Here is a 25,374-nt window from a genome sequence, read left to right on the forward strand (position 1 = left end):
GCCGTTGTTCTTAAGATGTTCCAGGGGCCCCTGGGTGGCTCAGTCGGTTGAGCGTCTGACTTCGGCTCAGGTCATGATCTCACGGTTCCCGAGTTTGAGCCCCGCGTTGGGCTCTGTGCGGACAGCTCGGAGCCCGGGGCCTGCTTCGGATTCTGGGTCTCCCTCTCTCTCTCTGTCCCTCCCCAGCTTGCACTCTGTCTCTCCCTCTCTCAAAAATAAATAAACATTAAAAGAATTTTTTAAAAAATGTTCCAACTCAGACTTGCAGCTCTGAGGTTGCTAACTTGGGCTTCGCCTGCTATTATCTTAGGGAGGCCGGACAGGGCGGTGGTTAAGAAAGGCTGTGGTGTCCGTGGGCTGGGAGCCCGGATCCTCTTTCCGCCTCTCACGAGCTGTGTGAACCTTGGGCAAGTCACCTACCCTCTCTGAGCCTGATTCCTCATTTGTAAAACGGAGATAATAAAGGGATGTACCTCGGAGGGTTACTGTGGTATAACTAAGAGAGACAGTACACGTAACGTGTTCAGCACGGGACCTGGCACACAGTGTTCAAGAATATCAGCTATTATTATTTCGGATTAACGAATGTTTCTAAAATGCTTCAAAAACATGCAGTAGTAACTACGTTATTAATGTCGTCTAAAACAGCTCAGTACTTTAACCAGGCTAACCATCTCCCTCACATGCTATAGCTTAGTGTTTCTACTTTTTGTTTCGTGTTTAAGAACAGGATGCGCTTCCATCCTGAGCCTGGTACAGGCTCTGCCACAAATACGCAGAGCAGTGAGGAGGAGGACCCACCACCGACGACAGGCAGCAGGTAGGAGCAGAGCACCTTAAAAATGATGGCCAAATGGAATACAGAAGCTTCTCGTCAAAGACTCAGAAACGACCGTTTTAATTGAACAATTTGCTATATTACCTACTTTTAAATATATTTGATGGTACAGAAGAATGTCCCCTTGACCTGGCAAAATCTCAAAGGTAACAAAATACAGAAATCTAGAAAATAAGATCCCTATTTTTATAAATCACCACCTTGTTTGGTTCATCTGATTATTTTCAACTTTCCTCTGCTGCAAATTGAGAGGTAATGGAGATTCTTATAACCAATTTCCATTTCATCAGGGCATTTGCATTGTTCTGCAGTACTGTCTGATGAGAACGACTCCAGCACTGCCCTGAGGAGCAGACGCCCCGGTGACTGTATACTGATTACCACGGATGCTGATTGTTTCAACAGTAGCAACTAGTCAAAGAACACACAAGTAAAAATCTGTCCTCCTGTAAAAATGGCCAAGTTCTAACTTTGGGAATTCCATGCGTATCAACTGATACTGCCTTGTCCCTGTTGTTAAGTCTTTCGCAGGCAAGTCTCTTTGTTTTGACAGCTGTGTGAATTGGTGGAAAAACAATAAAACACACGGAAGAAAGGACAGCCTCGAGTCCTGGTCCCATCACCAACGGGCACAGACCTCAGACAAGCCATTCAACCTCCCGGACCCTCAACCTCTTCATCTGTCGAACCAAGGGCTTAACCTTCCTTCCAAGGTCCCTTCTGGGCTATGATTCAAGGACTCTCTGGGAGAGCGCCGCACCTCCCGCGGACTCATCTCCCTGAGGGCAGGGTGATTTCATACACTTTCTGCCATGGCATCAAGGTCCCCGTCAGCAGTGAGGCTGCACGTTCGTAATTTCCCCCCAATAATCTTCTTGGTTCACAGCACGAAAAGCAGTGTGAGCACTTCACCTTAATTCTCGTGGCCAGTGGGTCGGTGCAGTCATCAAAGCGGATGCAGTAGCCCACCTCGTGGCCCAGCAGCGCACCCCTTTCCTCAGCTACTCTCCCTGCAACCTTTGGGAAGAAAGATCATGCTGAAAACAGAGACGCAGAAATTACTGCACAGAGCACATCCTGTGGAAAATCTAAAGGTCCCTTATTTTTTGAATAGTATGTGAACACCATGGAGAATGAGAAGAAAAGGGGCAGGTCATCAGAGAGCAAGCATGTGATTTATTCTACACCCAACTTGAGGCAGCTTATAATTAACTACCGTGTAACAATAAGCCGCACAATGGAATCGCATAAAGGTGTTACAGAGCAAAGAAATGGCAGACAAAATTCAAAAGACCAAAGCCAATGAGAGAATTTTAAAACATGGATGTGCCAACATGATTTCGGTTGAGCCACAAATTCGGCTCGGCATTTCCTGGCGGCCGAAGCAAAAAGTTGAAGAAGTGACAAGATTACACCCTAGTAAAGCTTTCTTTAGCACACGGACTAAGGACAAATTTTCACGTCTTCACGCCTCGAAATAAAGTACCTTCCACTGGACCGTGAAGGCAGGAGAACGGGAATGATCCCATTCAACACTGGGCCAAGTTCATTTTCCCTTTGGAGGCAAAGCAATGACGTTTCCAGGGGCAGATAACCTAAAACAATTTGCAACAGTGCCCCAGCTACCAAAAAAGCAGTAAAAGGGGAAACAAAAAAGAAGAACGTAGGTTAAAAGATGAAAAAAAGGAACAGGGTGGATAAGCAGGTGAGAAGGTTAATGAAGGATCCAAGTTACCTTAATAAAGTAAGAGTAGAAAACAAGACACATAACAATATATTAGAAAGACCCCAATCTAGGGGCGCCTGGGTGGCGCAGTCGGTTAAGCGTCCGACTTCAGCCAGGTCACGATCTCACGGTCTGTGAGTTCGAGCCCCGCGTCGGGCTCTGGGCTGATGGCTCGGAGCCTGGAGCCTGTTTCCGATTCTGTGTCTCCCTCTCTCTCTGCCCCTCCCCTGTTCATGCTCTGTCTCTCTCTGTCCCAAAAATAAATAAACGTTGAAAAAAAAATTAAAAAAAAAAAGAAAGACCCCAATCTATAGATTTCTTCTTCACTTACCAACACATGACAAATGGGAGGTGAACACAGGAAAGAGAAGACAAAACCCAACGGCAAGAACTCCCACCACCCCTCGAAGGCAAAGGCCGTCAACTTATTAATGGAGAATATTTGAAATAATAGATAAATATCAAAGTGGGAGAGCAATAAAAAGAAAATAAAGAGTTTAATGTTCACCGTATAAACTACCTAACTGAAAAGAACTACAGGCAAACGGTAGTAGAGAGGCTTCCCGGGGACCTGGCACACCGCCCCCCACGCGAGGCAGGCAGCCGGGCGCCCGCTCCCACAGGTGAGGCGACCTCTCCACGGAGTCTCCGAGTCCTGGGTCGGGGACGTGGGCCGGCACAGGAGGTGTCTGCAGGCAGGGCTTCCTGCCAGTGCCGCTGGGCTGCGGCGGCCCCAGGGGCAGGAGCCCGGAGCCTCCCTGCACTCAGCCCTCGGGCCAAGCCTTATTACTTCATGATTCGGACGCATCTGCTATCCAAGATATTTTATTTTCAAACTTTTTATTTTAGTCTTTCATGTATGATCACATCACTGGACATTGAAAAGGCTTTCTGACAGATTTTTACCTCTACTATTTAAGTTTCACTCCCAATGACTGCATCAACCGGACTGGGTAAATACTATGTTTTTGACACAGGCAAACAAACACAGGGAAAAGGAAACAAAAAGGAGAACCCAGTCACCGAGCACTAACCACCGGCCCGTGCTGTGCTCCAAGTCTCCAAAAACTGTATCTCGCTAAATACGCGCACGGCCCACGAGGTGGGCGAGGTACCCTTGTTTTCCCAGAGGAAGAAACCGAAGTAAGACAGGGTTAGGGCTTGTCCTGAATCACAGGTCAAGGCAGGGCCTGGTCTTGAAGGCGAACCCAGACCCTAGCAGTCCAACAGATATCCTCATTAGGCGGACCGCCTCTCACGGAGATTGAGCAAAGGCTTGCGCGATCTGTTCTCAGCCTCTGAGATGGTTTTCAGAGTTTAGTCTGCACACAAAGTACTTTTTGAGATGTAGCATTCCCAACTTCACAGCTCTATTAACACTACCCCGTTGATTTATACACTCTTTGCCCTTTCAAGAGAAGGCATGGGGCTTCGTGGAAATTATCCATAGCTACAAATTTGGAGCAAAACGCGGAGTGATTAAGAGCTGGGAGTCCGAACTACATACAGGAAAAATTGCTCTAATTCCTAAGTAACTGAGTCATCTTTCAGTGACATAGAAGGTTACTAAGTCTAGTGGTTTCCCAACTGTTATCTCTTGTTTTTACTTACACAGGCTCAGAAAAAAATGTTTATCAATAATTTCTGCCTTGAAGACAATCAGAAAATGGACTTTGGGGAAAAAAAAGATGACACAATAATTAAAACTCAGTACAGAGCACAAGTAACTCAAGGCAACAGGATTCGTTTCTTGTCCAGGTAAAGATGGCAAAATAGAGGCATTCCTCTGAAGAGCTAATTTAAAACAATAAAAGAAAGAAAACATATTATCAGCCACAACCTGTATCTCCGATGATACAGGAGGAAAGAGCCACAAGGCCAGACAACAAACTGGGAAGCACAGCTGCCAGATGCCCTGAGGCCTGACTCTAGAGAGGCTCCAAGGTCAACCATGGCCGACTACGGCTTAATGTGGTGCCACGGCCCCAACAGTCAGGACGGACAATCCTTATTTTAGGAAGACAAGAAACAGCAGCGTGTTCGGGTCCAGAAGACCTAGGACATGTCTCAGTGGAAATCCATTGTGATAGCAGACAATCACAAGGGGGAGAGGACTGAAGGAGAGGCATGCAGTCAGGCAGCAAGTATCGAATCCTAAGCCAGAGAGCCCAAAGAATTTTGTCATGAGCCTTGACAGACCTCTGCAATCCCTACGGCGTGCGCCTCGAGCTCCGCAGCCCCACCTTGGCCCAGCAAAGGAGGAGAAGAGATGTGGGGGGAGGCTGTGCGTTATCCAGCCCAGCGGAGCCTCAACATTCTGCGGCCGTCGGTGGCCCACTGCAAGGATGAGCAATTATCATCAAAGGACTAACGCCAGCCCGCCGCAGCGAAGCCGACCAGGAAGGAAAGAAAGGCAGGAACACAAGCAAAAAAGCAATTAAAAAGAAATTCTAAAAGTCTTTTCCACGGTTCAATCCTAGGTTCTGGCACACACGAAAAAGGGATCTTCCCAAGAAACAAGCAGGATTAAGGTTTTAAATGGGCAGGTCACAAGTCAGTCTGTGGAGGTCCCCAAATCTCACAGCTTCCATAGGACAGACCCTTGAGAGGCTTTTCTCAAATTTGAGAACAATTCCCCAAACGTATACAATGCTACAAACAACCACTTACAAAATTAAAGAAACTTTTCCACAGTGGCAATAATAAAAAGCAAATGTGAATCGACTGTTCCAGGGAAACATGAAAATGTTGCTCTACTCCCTCTGTAAAAAAAAAGAATAGGAAATCACTGTGGTGTGAAGAGGCGATCCATGGCAAGGCAGTCAACAACTGCCGGCCAAAAGGATTTACAGAAATGTGTCAGGCAGTTAATAATAACACTGTGTTATTTTTCTGGGTTTTTAAAAAAAATTTGTAATATTATCACCTTTAAAATTTGTAATGTATTGTAATATCTCCTCCCATTTTAGACATTTATTTTGAGGGAGAGAGAGAGAGAGAGAGAGAGAGAGACAGTGTGCGTGCACATGCAGGGGAGGGGAGAGAGAGAATCCCAATGCAGGGCTCAAACTCGTGAACCATGAGATCACCACCTGAGCTGAAACCAAGAGTCAGACAACTGGGCTACCCAGGCGCCCCTCACTTCTCTTTTAAAGCAAAACAAATAACAAAACAAAACAAAATGAAAAAAACCTTCAAAGAAGTGATTATGAGACCCAAGTAGAGATATAAAGGAACCCAAACAGAATACATTTGACTAAAAACAATCACAAACATTGCGGACAGGCTTGGAGAAATCTTACAAAAGAAACCGCAAAAGAGCAGATGATTCCAGAGATGGTGATAAACACTAAAAGCAAACAAAGGATATCTAATATCACTGAATTGATGCCCTTACACAAAAGAAAACATATATGGAACGGAAGTTTGCCAACATCTAACAGAAGAAAACCTGAGATTTGAACCTGAAGGCAGAAAGTTCTTCCACATTTAAGAAAAAAATGAGACAGAACAATCAGCATCGAGACGTATCCCGGCACAAAAACAGGCTTACAAGCAGGGAAAGTGAGCCAGGAGGGCAGCGGAGAGAAACCGCTGGAACTCAGGCATCTACACAGTGATCCTCCAGGCCAAGGGCAGTGCACAGTGTCTGCACAGTTCCTAGGGAAAGAGAGTGTGAACCAAGAATTTCGTAACAAAGACCACAATCAAACGTTCTCAGGCACAGAAAATTCAGCCAATGAAGAAATAAGGCAAAATGAACCATTCGAGGTTAGCAAAACCACGGAAGAGAACTGGCGATGAACACTGGCTCTATTTATTTATTTATTTATTTATTTATTTATTTTTTTAAGACTTTTTTTTCAACATTTTTTATTTATTTTTGGGACAGAGAGAGACAGAGTATGAACGGGAGAGGGGCAGAGAGAGAGGGAGACACAGAATCAGAAGCAGGCTCCAGGCTCTGAGCCATCAGCCCAGAGCCCGACGCGGGGCTAGAACTCACGGACCGCAAGATCGTGACCTGGCTGAAGTCGGACGTTTAACCGACTGCGCCACCCAGGCGCCCCACACTGGCTCTATTTAAACTAGAATTAAAGTTCATCAGCTGTGGGAGCGATTGGTGATTACAGGAAAAGAACATGTATTTATAACCCTTGAAATTAAAAATCCTAGCACTGCATCTATAACAAACGGAGGGAGAAAATATACAGAGAGTAAGTGTGCATTTGTTCGTCTGTCACAGGAAACTACCGAATGTGGTTTCAAAAACAAGTAACATCGTCAAGCTCTTTGGGATCTTTTCTCTTAGTTTTTAAGCTCTCATACGTTTTCCTGTGGCGAACACCCACCTCTCCCGCGTTCAGCACCGACTCCTGCTTCACTCCAGTTTCCCCTTTTGTTAAATCCAACAAAGGCAAATGCACAGCCGGGACCCCATGTTTGCAGAACTACTCCCGTCCATCCAACCGATTCATCTTTACGTGAACATAAAAGCAGAGCTTGGAACGATGTTCACAAATGTTCAAAAGGTTTTCACTGGGCGATGAGATTTTCGTTTTTTCATTATTTTTTGTTTGTTGTGATTTCCTCTGTACTTTATTACTACTTTAAAAATTCGTCAAGCTCATACAAGCACCAACTTTGCAAAAATAAGCAGGTCACAACTCTTTTTAAACTGAAGAATTAAAATACTTAAGGAGCCACTTCGTATTCACTTGGAGCTCTCAGGAAACAAGAAAACAAAATAAGCCACTGAAAACAGAAGATGCAGATGGAGTTTTTGCAACACGGAAAAGAGACTCACTGTGACAGCTGCCACTCTTCGGGGCTGGGTCACTCCCACGACTCTTCCTTCGGCCGTCCAGCCAGCTTCTGCAAGGTACTGCAGAAAAAAAGCACACCTCAGTTTGCACGCGACACCACTTCTCCAGAACCCGCTTCCCCCAAGGTAACCTCGTCTTGTGTCAAAATCGCTGACAAAGTTAGTGACAGAGGGTTCTTATCCCAGCAGACATTTTGGAAATTATTTCACAAATGAGGGATCTGAGGCTTGGAAATGTTAGGTAATTTGCCTGCGTTCACATCAGAGCTAATAATCAGAAGAACCAAGGCACATGGTCAACATTCTGACGCTCCGATCTTACTAATTTCCAGGTACCAGTGCTGCCTGGAGGAATAAACAGCTATCCGTGAGTCACACAGAACGCTGCTGAATCCACAGAACAAAGAATTTTAAAGTACACGCCGAGCCAACTCAATGTAAATATCAACCATACAAAACATCTTAGTCAGATTAAATAAAAATAACTGAGTTTTGTCCGTGTACATATGCCATTACATCAGTACACAAAAAATTTGATTATGTGTACTTATCTGATTTATTTACACATTTATTTGCTTTATGTATTCATTTGTTATATATTTATTTTATCGTTTACATTTTTAAAGCCTAAGGTGGATAACAGTGGTTATCAGTTATATATTTTTATAACATCGACATTGTGTCACCAGGAGTACATATTCTACAGTAGGAAAAAAAGAACAAAAATGCCACCACATAAAAACGTACCTGCTCACTTGTTCAAAAGAAATAAGGGAAGGAACTAGAGAGAATGCTGGTCTACGAAGGATTGGCAGGAAAAAGGGAGAAATAGAAACAGGGCAGCAGGGGACGAAGAGGGAGTGACAATGTTCTGAGTAGATGATTTTGTGGAGCTCTGACTCTTAGAGCCAGTCATGTTTCACGTGCTCTTCAAGTACCCAAAAAATAAACAAACTGACCGAGATGTAAGTGAAGAGAAATCAGAAGGAAATACAAACGCTAACACATGGCCCTTTCTGTAGTGCAAATGAATAACGCGATCACAACGAAGCCAGTGGAAAAGACCTGACCTAAGCAACTGGAGAACAATGTCTGGACTGGATGCTGTAAAGCCAAAGACAAAGAGGACTGTGACCCAGTTAGTAAATGTTAGTAAATAAGCAAATGGGCATATGGGTTAGCAATTCTAAAAGCGCTTTATGTTTATACTAGAATCTAACACATAAGTTAACATACTGTAAACAATGAGGTCTGAGTTTCTCCCTGTTGGGGAAAAGTTACAAATCAAGAAAGGCTAAAATGAGCCCTGTGGTGTGGGACTGGAATCAGAAGTATCGGCATAAGTTCAAGGTTTTTAATACATATACAGATTGACATAGATATACAGATGCTCTTATATGTGGGGAGTGGTAGTCACATAAAGATTTCCTAAATCGACCCACTGAAGACTCACAGCAATGTCACCTCAGTAGCAATGGGCACCCTAGCACCCAAATCTTGATTTCTAAACACCGTTCTCCAATAAAGGAACCAGGGCTCCTTGCAGAGTGTTGGATTCCAGGTCTAGTGCAGGGAAAACCTTAGACAAGCCTGGAACATCCTACGGTACCAGAAGGTAAGGAAAGGTTCAAAAAAAAAGGACGGAGGCTTTTAGAAAGAACACAGGGCCTAAGTAAAGGAGCTCCTGATGATCAAACTAACAAACTAAAAAGGATAGCACTGGATTTTAACCCACAGAACAAAATATAGAGCCATGAATCCACATTGATGTACATAAATAATTGAATAAATAAATAAACGAGCGAGAAAAGACAGTTCTTCCTTACAGAAGATTCCATTTAATGAAGGAAAAAAAAGAGAAAAGAGAAAAGTATTAAGCAAACACCTGAGTAACTGCTGCAGACAAGATCCACTGAGGGAGGGGCATCTGGGTGACCCAGTCAGTTAAATGTTTGATTCCAGTTCAGGTCACACATGGTCCTGCAGTTCGTGAGTTCGAGCCTTGCATCGGGCTCCTCGCACTGACAGTGTGGAGCTGGCTTGGGATTCTCTCTCTCTCTCCCTCTCTCTCTGCCCTTCTCCTGCTTGTGCTCGCTCGCTCTCTCTCTCTCTCTCTCTCTCTCTCTCTCTCTCAAAATAAATTAATTAATTAAAAGAAAAAAACAAAAGATCCACTGAAGGATGCTAACATTAGGAGGCAAATCCTGAAGGGAAGGGGAGTATCTGCAGTCTAAAAATATCTCCCCCCAAGGATATTTACCAACTACAAAGGGAAAGACAGTAACGTTATACGCAAACCCTGGCACCTTAACCAAGATGAACCTCGCCAGTGATCAGACATTAGCATCTCAAACCCCGTGATATGACGCACTGAGAAGGATACAGCAATTCTGTGGTATTCTTTCCCAAAATGCATCAATGCATCAGCCCATTCTAATCATGGGAAAACATCATGCAAATCCAAACTGAGAGGGACTCCAGAAAATAAATGCTCAGTACTCTTCAAAAATGTCAAGGTCACGAAAGATGAGAAAGAGACTCCAGGCTAGGACACTGTGCCAGCCTAGAGAAGACTAGGCAGAAATAACAACTAACTGCAACCTGGGGTCCTGGATCTTGGAACTGGAAAAGGACACTGGTGAGAAAACTGAAGAGACTGGGTACGATTTCCAGCCCAGCTGTTGCACCATACCAACAGTGATGTCCCGCTTTTGATTACTGTACTAGGGGAGGTGGGGTGAGAGGTTTAAGGGAATTCTGCATTGTTTTTGCAACTGTTCCATTCGTCCAGAATTAGCTGGAAATAACAGTTTAAAAAAAAAATGACTAAGGAACAACAAATGTAGGTTTTTTGCTATAAAAACTGTCAAGTTTCTCTCTCTTGTATTAAACATTAAATACATACATAAGACACTACCAACCACACCAAACAACACAAACGCAAAACCAGAGCCACAAGAAACAATAGCTACAGGGCGCCTGGGTGGCTCGGTCCATGGAGCATCTGACTCTTGATTTTGGCTCAGGTCATGATCCCAGAGTCATGGGATCAAGTCCTGCGTCGGGCTTCTCACTGGGTGTGAAGCCTGCTTGAGATTTTCCCTCCCTCCCTCCCCCGACGCCTTTCTCTCTCTCTCTCTCTCTCTCTCCCCCTCTGCCATTCTCCCCTGAATGCTCTCTCTAAAATAAAGAAAAAAAAAAAACTTAGGAAAAAAAATGAAACAACAGCCAAGATTCAAGGACTACATTATTAAGTGCCAGAACCGTGCTGAGCACCTTGCACACACAAGCCCATTTAATCCTCGCAACAAATCCTATAAGGAAGGTTAACAGCATCATCAACAATGTAGAGATAAGCAAACAAAGAGATCACATAACTTGTCCCGGGACAGATTAAAAATCTAAGCCCTGGAATTTAAGCTCTGCAAACCACAGCCCTGTCACAAAACTGGGACACAATTCTCCCATCCAAAATAAAATATACATAAGTGTAGTCAATCTCTTAATAACAGTGGTAAGCGAAAGAAAAAGAATTTCCATAATAACAGACAACCTGTCCACGAAGCCAGTCTCCTCAATACACCTGTGATTCAGACTTCTGCATGCTAATGACCACTGACAGATGGAAATGAAAAGCTGCTGCGAAAGCAGGTATAGTGTTGCTATCAAAAGGCAGTGTTATGTCACGCTGAATTCCATCTCCGCTCTTTTTAAGGGTCACCAAATCCGGTCCTCTTGTTAAGGAGTGGGATTAGGAAGCACTCCATCAGAAACAGCACTAATAAAAATTGTAGTAAGGAAGCTTGTTTGCATAATCCATTGTTTTGACAGAGCTCTGGGAAAAAATATCATCTGGGTTCTACATATAGTTTGTGAAATTTCAAAACTGGTGTTTGGTGCTTCAGCATGCAGTACTTTTCCAAGGAAAGATATTATATAAATCCAGCAAGACGGTTTGTTAAGAAAACCTGCTCCATATTCTTGCCATGACCTTCAGCTCCTCACTCAGCCTGTCCAATTTTCCTAGGCCATAAGAAGAAGTTGTGGTAATCTCGGAGAAGAGAAACTCCGTGGTGAGGAAAGGGAGATGATCCGTCCACACGAGGGGTAGCAGATATTCGGACCAACAATATAATCATCTATCACAATGACCTAGCCAATTTCACCAGCAAAGCTTAGGAGACTCACGCTTTACCATTTATTCTCTTGTGCTTTTTTCAACTGTGTACCAGAAGAATGCATTAAAAAAACACAGTGCCTGTAAGAAAATACAGTTCCTTAAAAGTAATTAAATTCACATGTACGTGCCCTTGGATCCATTACCTCCATAACTCCTCTATTTATTCTGTAAGTATACCCATATGCGTACAAAATGATACATATGAAAATTGACTCACTTCATCACTGCGATAATACAAAACTGGAAACAACCTAAATGCCTCTCAACTGGGAACTGGTAAAATAAATTATGGAGAATCTATGCAACTGAAAAATGACACATTAACTGGAAAAAAGGACCAGGTATATTAAAGCATGGATACGTGCCACCACTTGTGCTTTAAAAAGAGGTACACGCACACTTTTCTGTAAACGCAATAAGAAAATCTCTATCTGCGAAACTACTAACATCCATTGTATCTGTATAAAGGAAATGAGGATCAGAAGATAGGGCAAAAGAGAAATCCTTTCTTTTGATGTTCTTCCATGCCTTTGAATTTTAAATGATGTGAACCTATTAAATATTCCTCCAAAATTAAAAAGATGAAAATAAACGTTAAAATAAACCTTAAAATTTTAAACCAATTACCTTCGTTCGCTGCCACACTGCCCAGGCTGGATCCTCAGACCCCGCTCTCTGGCCTCCAGGCCACTCTTTCCCTGGACTCGCTGCTCAGCAGGCCCTCTCTCTGTTACCTGGCAGCCAAGCCTTGCTGGGGGAAATGACCGGATCGTTGTGCTGTACTGTACTATGGATCCAAATATCTGCCACCCACCTGATAGGAGGATTACATATACCGCCACCCTACTGCTATCGGGCCTGGCCGTGAAACTTGCTTTCTCCAAGGCAACGTGAGGAGTGCCACAACCAGTCACGAGTCCTGACACCTGAGCCATCTCACAATTCCGCCATCTACCGTGAAGACTCCCAAGGCCCAGACAAGAACTGGGCCAGCATCCTAGGTCCCACTGACCATGTGGAGCAGCCATCTTGCGTTATCGACCCAAGACCACACGGCGTAAAGAAGAAATACACCTTTGTGTTCTTAAGCCACCGAGATTTTCAGGTTCTTTTGTTAACATAGCACAGTTACGCTGAGATGACTAAAGAAGCATACAGACTGATTCCAAAACAAACTGAGACCACCTCAACTCACGTGGCCCATCTTTCACCCTTGCCCCCTCCTCCACATCACTGCTAATGTCCTCATCTGTGACATGAAGGTAATAATAACAGTACCTGCCTGGCAGGGTCACTGGGAATTAAACAGAGTAACGTGTGCAAAGTGACCACTTTATGTAGCACTTGTTTACCACTCACTACTTGTTTCATGATGATGATGGCTGGGATTATCACGACTCTCTGGTAGTCTCTTGGTAACTTGGCGTGGCCCTTCTCCCGTGGCTCTCTGCAGGAAGCAAGTAATTTGCTAAGGGCTTGACACCACGTGCACCTGTCTTCCTTGCAGCTCGCCACGTGCCCTGCCGTCCTTCCTCTACTGCTGTCCGTTCCCTTCCGCCTGTCTTTCCCGGGCTACACATTAATCACCGGGGGACCTTTTAAGAAATACCTATGTCTGGGTCACATCCTAAACCCATTATTGGGTCGGGTAAAAGAAGTTATATTATCTCTTTGTACAAGTTCAAAAATAGGCAGAACAGGGGCGCCCGGGTGGTTCAGTCGGTTAAGCGGCCGACTTTGGCTCAGGGCATGCTCTCGCAGTTTGTGAGTTCGTGCCCCGCGTCGGGCTCTGTCCTGACAGCTCGGAGCCTGGAGGCCGCTTCAGATTCTGTGTCTCCTCCCCTCCCCCACTTGTGTTCTGCCTCTCGCTATCAAAAATACATAATTTTTTTTTTAATTTAAAATAAAAAAGGCAGAACAAATCTGTGGTATGAGAAGCCAGAATAAGAAACACCCTTGTGTTGCAGGAACAGGAGGAGAGGCCAGGAGACCAGAAGGGGACACAAGGGGACTTCTGGGGCTCTGGTAATAGTGTTCTGCTTCTTGATCTGGGTGCTAGTAACACAGGTGTATTCACTTGTGAAAATTTATCAAGCTGTACAATTATGACATTAGAACTTCTCAACATGCGTTTTATACTTCAATAAAAATCTACATTAAAGAGGAAAGAAAGACCTGCAACAACCCCCATCCCTGACCACTTACTTACACTTACTTACACATCACTCTTCACCCTCATAAGACATACTTTGATCTCACCCTAACTGGGAACTCTTCTGAGTCCCAAACACTTCTCACACCCCAGCAGCGCTGAGCACAATATTCCCTGGAGGAGAACGTCTTCCCACCAGCTGCCATGGGTGTTCAATGTCTACTCTAAATGCCATTTCTCTTACAAGGCCTTTCCCGATCCTTCTGTCAACTTGTGTCCACGCTAGATAGGGCTTTGCCCTGCACGGGGGGTTCCTTCCACTCCCACGGGGGGTATTTCTTTAGTCGTCCATTTTTATTTACAACTATAGCAGTATTCCTTTTACTTTCCTCTTCACCTGTAACTATTCGAAGGCCAAAACTACACATTACACCTCTTTGAAGGAGCCCCCACCGTTCCTTTCAGAGTATGGCTATTCAATCGTTACCGTGGAATTATATCAAATCCAAGCCGAGTGTTACTTTGACACTAATCAAAGAAACCACAAGAGCCAGAAGTTGAATAAAAAACATCCAGTTGGGTTGATATTTTCTCTCTGATGGCAGATCTTAAAAATGCAAATTATAGTAAAGAGAGTTCTCAAGTTGCAAAACCCTTCCAGCCAAATATAAGTGCAAAGACACAGCGAAGCGTATACTCACTTGTGGGATCTGTGTGCTCTTTCCACATCCCGTCTCTCCGACAATCACCACTGTCTGATAGTTTTCGACCAAGTATAATATATGATTCCGAAGCTGAAAAATACAACCCTACGTTGTAAAAAGCCATACATTTCCTCAAAAGAACGAAACAAAGACTTTTAAACATTATGAAAGGAGCTGTCGGCCAAAGGCAAGTCAATTTTAAAAAGAACTATCAAAATGTATTTCCAACTCGCAGACATACTGTTGGTGTCTATATAAGCTGAACCAAGTGCACTTGAGAGCAATAACTCACCAAAATATACAATGTACTTAACCTTTAATTCAACATGGTCACTTCCAAAGAGTTTAATTGCAGACGTACTAATACATGTGAACAAAGAAGTGCACATACAGCACACTCACTGAAGGGTTGTTTATAACAGCCAAAACTTCAACCGGTCTAAATGTCCACCAACAGGGTTAGGTCAGTTACGATACACTCCAATAACGGAATACACATGGTTGTTAAAAAGAACGAATGTCTATTTGCACTGATAACCAATGGTCAACAAGGTATGTTAAGAGAGGAAAGACACAGAACCGTGTAAATAATACACTACCATTTATGCTTTTAAAGAAAGGGTAAATACATATATGCTTACGTACAAGCTCTCTTCGGGAAAAACAAAACAAAACAAAACAAAACAAGAAACTGGTCATTGTAACGTCTCTAGGAGTGGAAGAGGGTGGCCAGGGAGGGGCAAGGATGTGAAGGAGACCTTTACACTTTGTACAATTATGTATTATCTAATTACAAATTCTTTCATTTATTAACTGGGGGGAAAAAAGAAAGAAAGAAAGAAAAAAGAATATGCTTTCACCTCTACCTCTATATCTGAGTTCACACTACAGCACCTGTAGGTTGCATCTAGATTTCAAGTGAGCCTTCCTTTACCCATTTAGTGTGAGCAGAAATACTGGTTTGGCCCCTGAAAACTCAGATCATTTCCACATCCTGTCTACTTAGCTTCAGGATATATTTTTGTACCCGCATTTGTTTACAGATGCACCTGATATTCCAGAGAGTCATGAAAGTATTCCCTAACTACCTGGTTTGGAATGAAGTAAGCCCTGCCAAGTTCCCGCACTCTGACCACCACTCAACCCATCTGATTCTGCACCAATAATGTGGTGAGGACTGGGAGAGCAGAAAGGCTGCCTAACTGACCCAGTAAGGTATTGGCTGTTTGGGGTTTTTGAATTTGGCATATGGGGTCTAAGCATGTAGTTCTCACATCTTAGTGTGAGAAACCTCTTAGGATATTTGTTAAAAAATGAAGATTCCTAAGGCGCCTGGGTGGCTCAGTCGGTTAAGCATCCAACTCTTGATTTCAGCCCAGGTCACCATCTCACGGTTCGTGAGTTCGAGCCCTGTGTCGGGCTCTGCGGTGTTGGCATAGAGCTTGCCTGAGATTCTCTCTCTCCCTCTCTCTCTGCCCCTCCCCTGCTCTCTCTCTCTCTCTCTCAAAATAAGTAACACTTAAACAAAGTAAAAATGAAGATTCCCAGCCCTACCCTCAGGGTTTGATTCAGCAGGTTTAGGACAGAGCCCAGGAATCGGCATATCTCAAGCCCCCAAAGGAGAGCCTGCTGCAGGTGACCTACACTGACTAGCCTACACGCTGGACTTTGTGCTTTCTTTTGTTTTGGGTAAGGGAAGGTGAGAGGTTTGGGATCTTTGCAGGTATTTCGTAAATGGAAAATCCATCCAGTCGATGGGTGAATGGATAAATGGACGGATGGTCAAGGAAAACTTGAAAGACAATCTGAATACAGACAGAAACAGACAAGACATTCCAGGAAAGGGAAATAACATAAGCAAAAGAAAGAAAACGGAAACAAGCAAATAGTACCAACTCTATTCAAGGGGCACCAACAAAAGCCCACGAAAAGCTCCGGGAATGGTTTGGGAATGATTACGAGAGGGGTGGTCCCGGCTTCCCTGTGAAAGGCCGTGCATGCAGAGCGAGAGTCTGGACTTTCCCGGGGGGCGTTGGATGGGCTCTCAGTGCTGTGAGAAAACCGGGCAGCACCACACGAGACTGGGCACGAAGAAACAGAAGGCAATTAATTCATACGTCACATCCTAAATACGAGGGACTGCGAATGGAGAAGTCCAGTGTGTGACAACAGAGAGAGAAATGACAAAATTCCCAATCCGGAGACAGAGAATGACCCTACCACCCAGAGGCCCAAGCAGGGAAATCCAAGAGCTGGTGAGGAGGGGGGGAACTGAGCTTCAAGAGGCGGCTGTTGAGGGAGTAAGGGGAAACCTCTCATAGCGGCGTCAGGGCCCTAATGGGAACACCAGCCGACAGGAGGCAGTCGAGGAGCAGGCAGCCTTGTAAGTCATCAGGGGAAAGGGAGTGACTTTAACTTTACTGCCCCTTTCGTTTCAGTTTGTTTTTAAATCTACTTTTAGTTAATGGCGCAGGGGTTGGTGAATGAGTTAACTTTTACCCTTTTTGTCTACATTTATCTGTAACGTCTCAAGAGAGCCAAAATGTGCTTAAATTTAAATTGTTTTGCTTATCAATAACTTATATCCCTCTTCTTACCATTTTAATTTCCGTCAACGTATGTTAAATCTTGATGGCTTTTTCCTACTGTTTCATTTATCATATATTATAAGTTCAGTTGGAGAATGAAGAACAGTCCAGAAAAGGCCAAAATTCAATACTTGGTAAACAGTAATTATCTGTGTACTCGAACGTTTACTGTATGTCAGGTACCCAGCTAAAGGCTCGATGTGGATTAGCTCGTCTGGGCCCCTTATGGATCCTCTGAGGCAGGTGCCATCAGTCCCATGTCACAGATAACAAAACAGAAGCTCAGATGGTCAAGCAAGATCACACAGCACACAAGCGATGAAGCTTGGGTTTGAACTCTAAAGTCGAGCTCCAGAGTCTCGATACTTCACCGCAGTTCAGGCTGTCCCTTACCACTGAGGCAGCAACAGTGAACCTATAAGCTTATCTCCTGAGGGGCAAACCTGTTTACATTCACACGTACTGGGTGAGGCTAATCACCTGAGGGAGAAATCCAGAAACATCAGTACACAAGTGACTAAAATGTTTGGGGCCACATAAAGCTCTAACCAAGGTGACTTGGCTAACGTAAGAAGGATTCTGCTTCAAATCCACTTGGAGAAAGCACGAATTAATAGAAGAGAAATCATTAGCACAGTCTATACAGAGGGACTCCCTTAGCAGAAGAACTTGGCAGCCTTCCCCCAGCACTGTCCAAGCGAAAGAGAGACAATCTCGGGTGCTGGTGGCCACACCTACTTGGGTCATTCCAGAGGCACCTCGTGAGGCAGGGAGAGCTCGTCACCCTTGATGGGGGGGCTATATGAAAGAAATATTCTTCAGCTATATCTAAATGGCCTTTGGCCCTGCACTCACTTCCCGATTACAATTTGGCTTCCCATGTGGTCTTGGCAACAGGGAGAAAGTGTGTCCATGGACCGTGTCGGTCCATACTGAAGAACTATGGCTATAAATGAACATATTCTGTTTTGTTTTGTTTTGTTTTGTTTCAAAGTTTATTTATTTTTTGGGGGACAGAGAGAGACAGAGCATGAACGGGGGAGGGGCAGAGAGAGAGGGAGACACAGAATCGGAAACAGGCTCCAGGCTCCGAGCCGTCAGCCCAGAGCCTGACGCGGGGCTCGAACTCACGGACCGCGAGATCGTGACCTGGCTGAAGTCGGACGCTTAACCGACTGCGCCACCCAGGCGCCCCTAAATGAACATATTCTGAATTCTAGTTTATGCTCTGGCCTCTTGAGATAAATATGTCCACTTCATGAGACCAATAAAATCAAGTGTCTGGATGTGCACACAGCCCATAACAACCACCCACATCCCGTCACTGGGTCAGTTGGAGTTGACCTCTTCCACCGAAACAACCTCACATTCCCAACTAGTCTTGTTTAAAATTTGCCTTTAAAAATAAAGCTAAGGGGCGCCCGGGTGGCTCAGTTGGTTGAGCATCCGACTGGCTGAGGTTATGATCTCGCGGTTCGTGAGTTTGAGCCCCACGTCGAGCTCTGTGCTGACAGCTCGGAGCCTGGAGTCTCCTTCGGATTCTATGTCTCCCTCCCTCTCTACCCCTAACCCACTTGCATTCTGTCTATGTCTCTCTCAACAATAAATAAACATTAAAAAAAAATGTTTTAATGAAGCTAAAACTGGCCATACGTTGGTTAATTTGTTGAAGCTGGAGGCATAGAAGTTCGTTGTGCTATTTTCTCTACTCTTCTTTATATTTTAATTTGTCCACAACTGAAAGCAAAGTTTTTCAATACATAAGATTTAACTAAAAAAAACCTTAAGGACTTTCAAGATTGATATGGTTAACTAACACACACATATTTTGAAAAGCTAGTCCCCTTACATAAGGGTAGCTCTGAGCTCACTGTGTTCTGAAGAATCTTTTTTTTTTTTAATTTTTTTTTTTAATGTTTACTCATTTTTGAGAGACAGAGCACATGAGTGGGGAAGGGGCAGAGGGAGAAGGAGACACAGAATCCGAAGCAGGCTCCAGGCTCCGAGCTGTCAGCACAGAGCCCGATGCGGGGCTCGGACTCACGAACCGTGAGATCATGACCTGAGCCGAAGTCGGACGCTCAACTGACTGAGCCACCCAGGTGCCCCTCTAAAGAATCATTAAGAGTCGCCCCTCTAAAGAATCATTAGGAGGGGCGCCTGGGTGGCGCAGTCGGTTAAGCGTCCGACTTCAGCCAGGTCGCGATCTCGCGGTCCGTGAGTTCAAGCCCCGCGTCAGGCTCTGGGCTGACGGCTCAGAGCCTGGAGCCTGTTTCCAATTCTGTGTCTCCCTCTCTCTCTGCCCCTCCCCCGTTCATGCTCTGTCTCTCTCTGTCCCAAAAATAAATAAAAAACGTTGAAAAAAAAAAATTTAAAAAAAAAAAAAAAAAAAAAAAAAATCATTAGGAGTCCACTTCAGTACCAAGTACGGAGCCACTGCACGCTGCTTTGGACCAACAGACTGCGCATTCTTATTCAGTGTACCTTGAACACCGGCAGCTTCTGCCTCTGCTGCTCTACGGAAAGGGCAGCGTAAGGATTGTAAACAACGGTTGTTGCAGAATTTTCGGCTAGACTCTGTCTCTCTTCAGAGATGCTGACGCCGGGTCCCTCTGTACCTGCAACAGAAATGCTTTTTTCAGATGCTCTGATGCAACCAACGAACAGAAAAATGTGCAGACGTTGCAAATTCAAAGATGAAGGTAAACAACACCAGCAATGCGCTTTATCTCAAACTACTAAAAGAGAATCAACTTTAACTTGAGGAAAGCATCTAGGAAAGGACCTAGGAAAATACAAAAATCTTCCCTAAAAGCGTCAAGAACAGAGATGAGAGTCCCACTGGGCTCCAAACTGGCCACACGTAACTGTATGTCACAGAGGACAATATGCTTTCAGGCCCGGCCTCCACACATTACTACTAATTACTGAAAGTGCCAGAAACCCAATGGGAATTGGCAGAGGCGAAGGAGGGGTGGCACTACCGCAGGACTCCAGCAGCAAGGCCTGGGGACGCCAGGGACCGGGTACTCCAAAGCTGCGCTGGCTTTCTTTCTCTCATCTCAGAGCCTCTCAATCAGCTCCTTTCTGTCGCTAAGTTTGGCTTCTTGTACCAGCTGGAATCAAGGCTGCTGACAGGGCCAGAGCTCAGGCTCACCCTCCCTCACCGATCACCCGTTCGCTCACCCGACAAGGACAGGAGGGCAAGAGATACCGCAGCGAACGCTACAGAGGCAGGCCCTCCCCTCTGCAGCTTGCTTGCTTCTTTTATTCTGCCTCCCAAGAGAATGTAACTTAGTGCACGAAGTGGTTCTAAGTGCTAAGGAGAAAATAAGAGACTAGGTAAAGGGGATCGGGAGTCCCAGGTGTGTGTGGTCTGGAGGGTGGGGAGCCTCTCCTCCCAGGTCAGGTCCAAAGCCCAGCCTGATCCGATCAACCAAGGCCAGTGGGGCGGGATGCGCTAGACGGCAGCCCCCGTTGTGAATCACAGAACCGGGGTGGCTGGGTGCAAAGCGCTGTTCCAAGAAACCACTGTGCTCAGCAGATTAAACAACAGCTTCCCACGACAGCTGCTTGGTAAGAACAATGACAAACTGGTGCTCAGGATGGTGAAGAGTAGGGAAGCCATATCCCACCATGAAACACTGTTCAAGGTACCGTGGATTTTAGCCTGAGAAGGAAAATGCCTTACAAGGAACATGGGTCCAATTTTTATGATCAGCTTCTGTAACTTTTCACGGGGATTCATTTGTGTAGCCCTCAAACAGAAACTGGAAGTGGTAAGTGACACATAACGCGACATAAGGAAGCAATTTTCAAAAGCTAGAGCTGGTCAGCACTGGGGTGCAATGTCTTTGGGAGTCATAAAAACCCTCCCTGGAAGTTCAACGACGTGCCCCACCGCCTTCTGTTGGGGGGCGCTACAGAGATGCTTATCCAAAACTATCATCCCCCAGGCCTTCTGAACTCATGGAGATGATAATGCTATGTGGAAACACAGGGGCTTTGTGACAAGCACATTTAGCCACCGATTTATTTTTACATTTTTTGGAGGTCCCATATCCCTTCGACAATCTAGAAAAGGCTATGGACTCTCTCTCCTGAAAAATACACCAGCATGTAATTGGTCAGGAGACGAAATGCTCGTGGTCCATAAACCCCCTAGAGCTAAGTTTAGAATCATTGCCACAGATCTTTAATCCCTTTTCCATTTATTTCGAGGAACACAGTTGTGTTCCAGAGGTCCAAGATTGCCAACAATCGGGTAAGTGGGGCACTGCTGTATTGTTTTTTGCCAAAACGCTGACCTTCCTTTCAACAAGATAAAAGATAGAAAAGGACCTGGAACAAAGCCTGGGCTCAAAGAAGCAGGTTTCCTTTCCTTTTGTCTCTTATTACCGCCACATCTTAATAACTTCTTGTAGACTTTACCCACGAAAAATCTGCCAAGAATACCTTAGCCTCACCAGCTCTGTTTTTGTCGCAAATTCCCTCCTTTTCAGAACACATTTAAAACTTTTACAGCATGTCTAGAACATGCTAGCATTGCTCCCGCAAGGTCTCTTCCTTCCCCCCCCCCCCACCAGGGTCCAATCCACCCAGGTATCTTCACTACCCCACCCCTCCCTGTCTCTAACGTACATCCAAGTATATTGTTATGAGATGTTTTACAAGAGCTACTGCCAATCAATAAGGAACATGTCTCCTCCTGACAAAAGACTTCATTCAGGGGAGTCTGGGTGGCTCAGCTGGTTAAACACCTGGCTCTTGATTTTTGGCTCAGGTCATGATCTCAGAGTTTCGGGAGCCTGAGCTCTGCGTTGGGTTCTGCATACTGACCTCGTGGAGCCTGCCTGGGATTCTCCCTCTCTCTCTGCCCCTCCCTGGCTGGAGTTCTCTCTGTCTCTCTCAAAATAAATAAACTTTAAAAAAAAAAAAAAGAAAGAAAGACTTCATTTGACCAAATCAGAACTGCTTCCTTCTATGTATATTCCACCTCCCATTCTGACCGCCTATGGCTGCCATTCCCTTGGGAGCATTCTCTTTACTTACAAGAGTACACGTCTGTAATCCTGCAAACCACAAATGCCTTCACTTCTCCATCTACAAAACAAGGATGACAACAGCACCCACACCCTCCCATCTGGCATTCCCTCTAAACCAGTTTTTTAATTTGAGTGGTGCCCAATTAGTGGATTATGGAAAGCATGTAGTGGGTCACGACCAGCATTTTTTTTCTTAATTTTTTTTTTTTTAATGTTTATTTATTTTTGAGAGAGACAGAGACAGAATGTGCGTGGGTTAGGGGCAGAGAGGGAGGGAGACACAGAATCCAAAGCAGGCTCCAGGCTCCGAGCTGTCAGCACAGAGCCCAACACGGGGCTCGAACTCAAGAGCTGTGAGATCATGACCTGAGCCGAAGTCGGACGCTCAACCTACCGAGCCACCCAGGCGTCCCAGCATTTTTTTCCAATAACGAACTAGAAATAGAATACCATCATCTCCTGCCTCGACCCCAAATATAACCTATCCTATCACAACATCATCTTGCTACTCAATTATCTTGGTTTTTAGGACACGCTTGAGGCACACATCCCATTTTGCCTTGTTCATGCTGCGCCCTTTGCCCAGCTCTGTACTCCTACCTCTCCATGAAATAAACCTTATTCGTGCTTCAATGTTCACCTCAAAAATGTCACTATCTTTATGAAGTACTTCCTATCCACCCAATCTTTCCCTCTCTTCTATACTTTTATGTAATTATAATACTTAATGTGTATCTAGTGCTAAAAGCTTTACATGTATTCTCATTTAATCCTCAAAAGAATCCTTTGGTAGGTGTTATGCCCAATTTACAGATGAGGCTCACTGAGACTCAGAGCACGTAAGTGACTGTGCCAAATCACCAGTTTAGTATATGGCAGTCAAGGATAGCTCTACAGACTGACTTGTGGAGACTATCTTCCTTACCATCACCTTTTTCTGCCTCATTTTAGTATCTCTCCTAGAGGCGCCTGGGTGGCTCAGCCAAATGAGCATCTGACTCTGGATTTCAGCTCAGGTCATAATCTCACAGTTAGTGAGTTCAAGCCCTGCATCGGGCTCTGCGCTGACAGCGTGGAGACTACTTAGGATTCTCTCTCTCCCTCTCTCTCTCTGCCCCTCCCCCACCTCAAAAAATAAACAAACTAATAAAAAAAAATTAAAGGATACACAACTTCATATTCTAACTGAGAGAAAAAGAATAAATCTTGAGAGCAGAGCAGCAGCCTGGTCACCTGTCTCCTGACCACAAGGTTAGGTGTTCAATAAGTATACCCTCAACAAATGAGCTAAATAACAGTATAGAATGCTTGGAATAACCACATGTTCTTTAGCCAAAATAGTATCCTGTTCTGATTTTCAACCTTTCATTCAGGCCTTTATCATACTTAACACTTTGACCTGTTAATAAAGGCTTGAATAAATAAAATGCAGGCTATCTCATTACCTAATGAGATCTAATTTCTGGCTACAAATAAAATTCATGATGGATAACTGGCTGACGATTTTAAATACTGAATAAAACTGTCGCTAAGTGACAAACTACATATTTTTTAAAAAAGAATTAACACATCCCTTGCTTGGGCTTCTCTCCTACATCACTTGTATGCAAGGTCAGAATTCCATCTAACTCTGTCTCATTTCATTTTTTGCTGCAATCTACTTTGCACATCCGGACATGCAGAGGTGCAAGTGGCGGAAAAAAAACAAACTGGTAATTGTTAAGAAACTTTTGCTTTTTACAAGAAATTGATGGAAGGGGAGGAACTAATGTATCTAGCAGGATCTGGCAAGTACACATTCTATAAAATCCTGATTAATGAAGAAATGAAACCAAATCAGGCCACGCATTTTGTGACTAAGATTCGTGTTTGCCTGCAAGAGAGAAAGCGGTGGTAGCCAATACGAAGGACGATGGTCACTTTCTGGTAGCCACTCGGGATGGGCAAGAATTACCCTAAAACAAAACAAGGCTTCGTTCCCTTTTTATGAGGACTTACTCTACGTCAGGCAAGGCGCTGTGCTCATTATTCAATCCCACAGGATAGTTATTATTCTACCCATTTTGCAGGTGAAGAGGTCAAGGCGACTCAAAAAATTTAAGTGACTTGCCCCAAGGAACTCTGCTACCCCAGGGCAGAGCCGAGAAGTCTGACCCCGGCAGCGCCACTCCAAAGCTTGAGCTCCTAAGCCCTGAGCAGCACCGCCCGTCCCGCCCCAGCGTAGCCCCAGGACGGTAACAGGACACGCGTGGGCGCTTCAGCGCTTTTCCAGCGTTGGGCAAGACACGCATCAGGAGCGAGGAAAACGAGGCCCGGGGAAGCTGAGACTCGAACAAGGTGACACAGAGACTTTCTGCCCAGCCTGGGGGCGGACCCCCGAATCCGTCCGGACCACGGTGAGCGCCAGAGCCACAGAACCCACCAGCTCCGCGGCGGCGGTGGCCAGCCCACCGAGGTCAGGCCCGCGAGCAGGTCCGCAGGCCCCAGGACGCCGTCTGCGGAGCCAAGACCAAAGTCAGGCCGCCGCATCTGCCCAGCGTTCCTCCAAGGGCCTTACCGGGTCGCCAGAACTTCACCGGTCCCACGGGCGCAGCCATGCTGGGGTGAAAGGTCACGAGGGAGACTCCACCCCTCCGTTGCGCGTGAGCCCCCGGAGGGGCCGGGGGGCGTGGCCCGCGAGGAGCCTCGGCCCAGGAGGGGCCGGCGGAGTTACGGCCACGCCCCCGTGGTCACCACCACCCACGAGCCACGTGACCTACAGCGGTTCTCTAAGACCGCCCCGGCCCGCCCCCTGGCCCACGTGACCGGGCCCGCCATATTGAGGGAAAGGACGCCGTTCTCCGTGCTCTTTAGTGCGATGTGTGAAGATTCTGGATGCCCTGCCCATGAGCTTGGCGTGGACTGCGTTGCCGCCGTACCCTCCGGAAGGACGAGCCTTGGGAGAAAACCGCCGGCACGAGAGTCTTGCGGCTACCGGCGGCACGCGGTGGGCACGGAGATAATCCATCCCGAATTAGGTGTTACGTGCTGATTATGTTACAAGCCGTCCCAGACCTACTGGGTTTTTTTAAGTTTCCTCCGTAGTTTCAAATGAAGGTTCATAGTAACTACCTCGTGAGTTTGCCGGTCTAGTAAATAATTCTTGGGAGCCCACTGTACGCCCAGGTACTGCGGTTTCCGCCCCTTATTTGCAGTTTCTGTCCAAGGCGGTGGGGAGGGTGAATAGTGAATGAAAAAAATGCTCGATAAACCGTAGTACTTATTATCAGTGAATAAAGCCATCGGAAATGGTATGGAAATTTTCCGGAGCCTTAAG

The 25,374-nt window shown here is 45.3% G+C and overlaps 1 protein-coding gene across 3 annotated transcripts in view; it reads right to left on the reverse strand.

The window, feature by feature from the left end:
* The window catches only part of DHX35 (DEAH-box helicase 35), a 66,530-nt gene extending 41,774 nt beyond the window's left edge, over window positions 1–24,756 (reverse strand). For 2 of the 3 annotated variants that reach the window (XM_043602380.1, XM_043602379.1), the window contains exons 1-4: window positions 24,616–24,756; window positions 19,498–19,631; window positions 14,423–14,515; window positions 7,372–7,449 (exon numbers count right to left, since the gene is read on the reverse strand). In XM_043602380.1, coding sequence (XP_043458315.1) covers window positions 7,372–7,449; window positions 14,423–14,515; window positions 19,498–19,631; window positions 24,616–24,655 — 345 coding nt within the window. In that variant the 5' untranslated portion in view covers window positions 24,656–24,756. Of the gene's footprint in view, window positions 1–1,750; window positions 1,856–7,371; window positions 7,450–14,422; window positions 14,516–19,497; window positions 19,632–24,615 lie in introns of all 3 variants that reach the window. The other variant, XM_043602378.1, reaches the window with a different exon arrangement.
* Window positions 24,757–25,374: the final 618 nt, after the last annotated feature.

The sequence above is a fragment of the Prionailurus bengalensis genome, chromosome A3, assembly GCF_016509475.1.
Source record: "Prionailurus bengalensis isolate Pbe53 chromosome A3, Fcat_Pben_1.1_paternal_pri, whole genome shotgun sequence".
In the NCBI taxonomy this organism is placed as follows: Eukaryota; Metazoa; Chordata; class Mammalia; order Carnivora; family Felidae; genus Prionailurus; species Prionailurus bengalensis.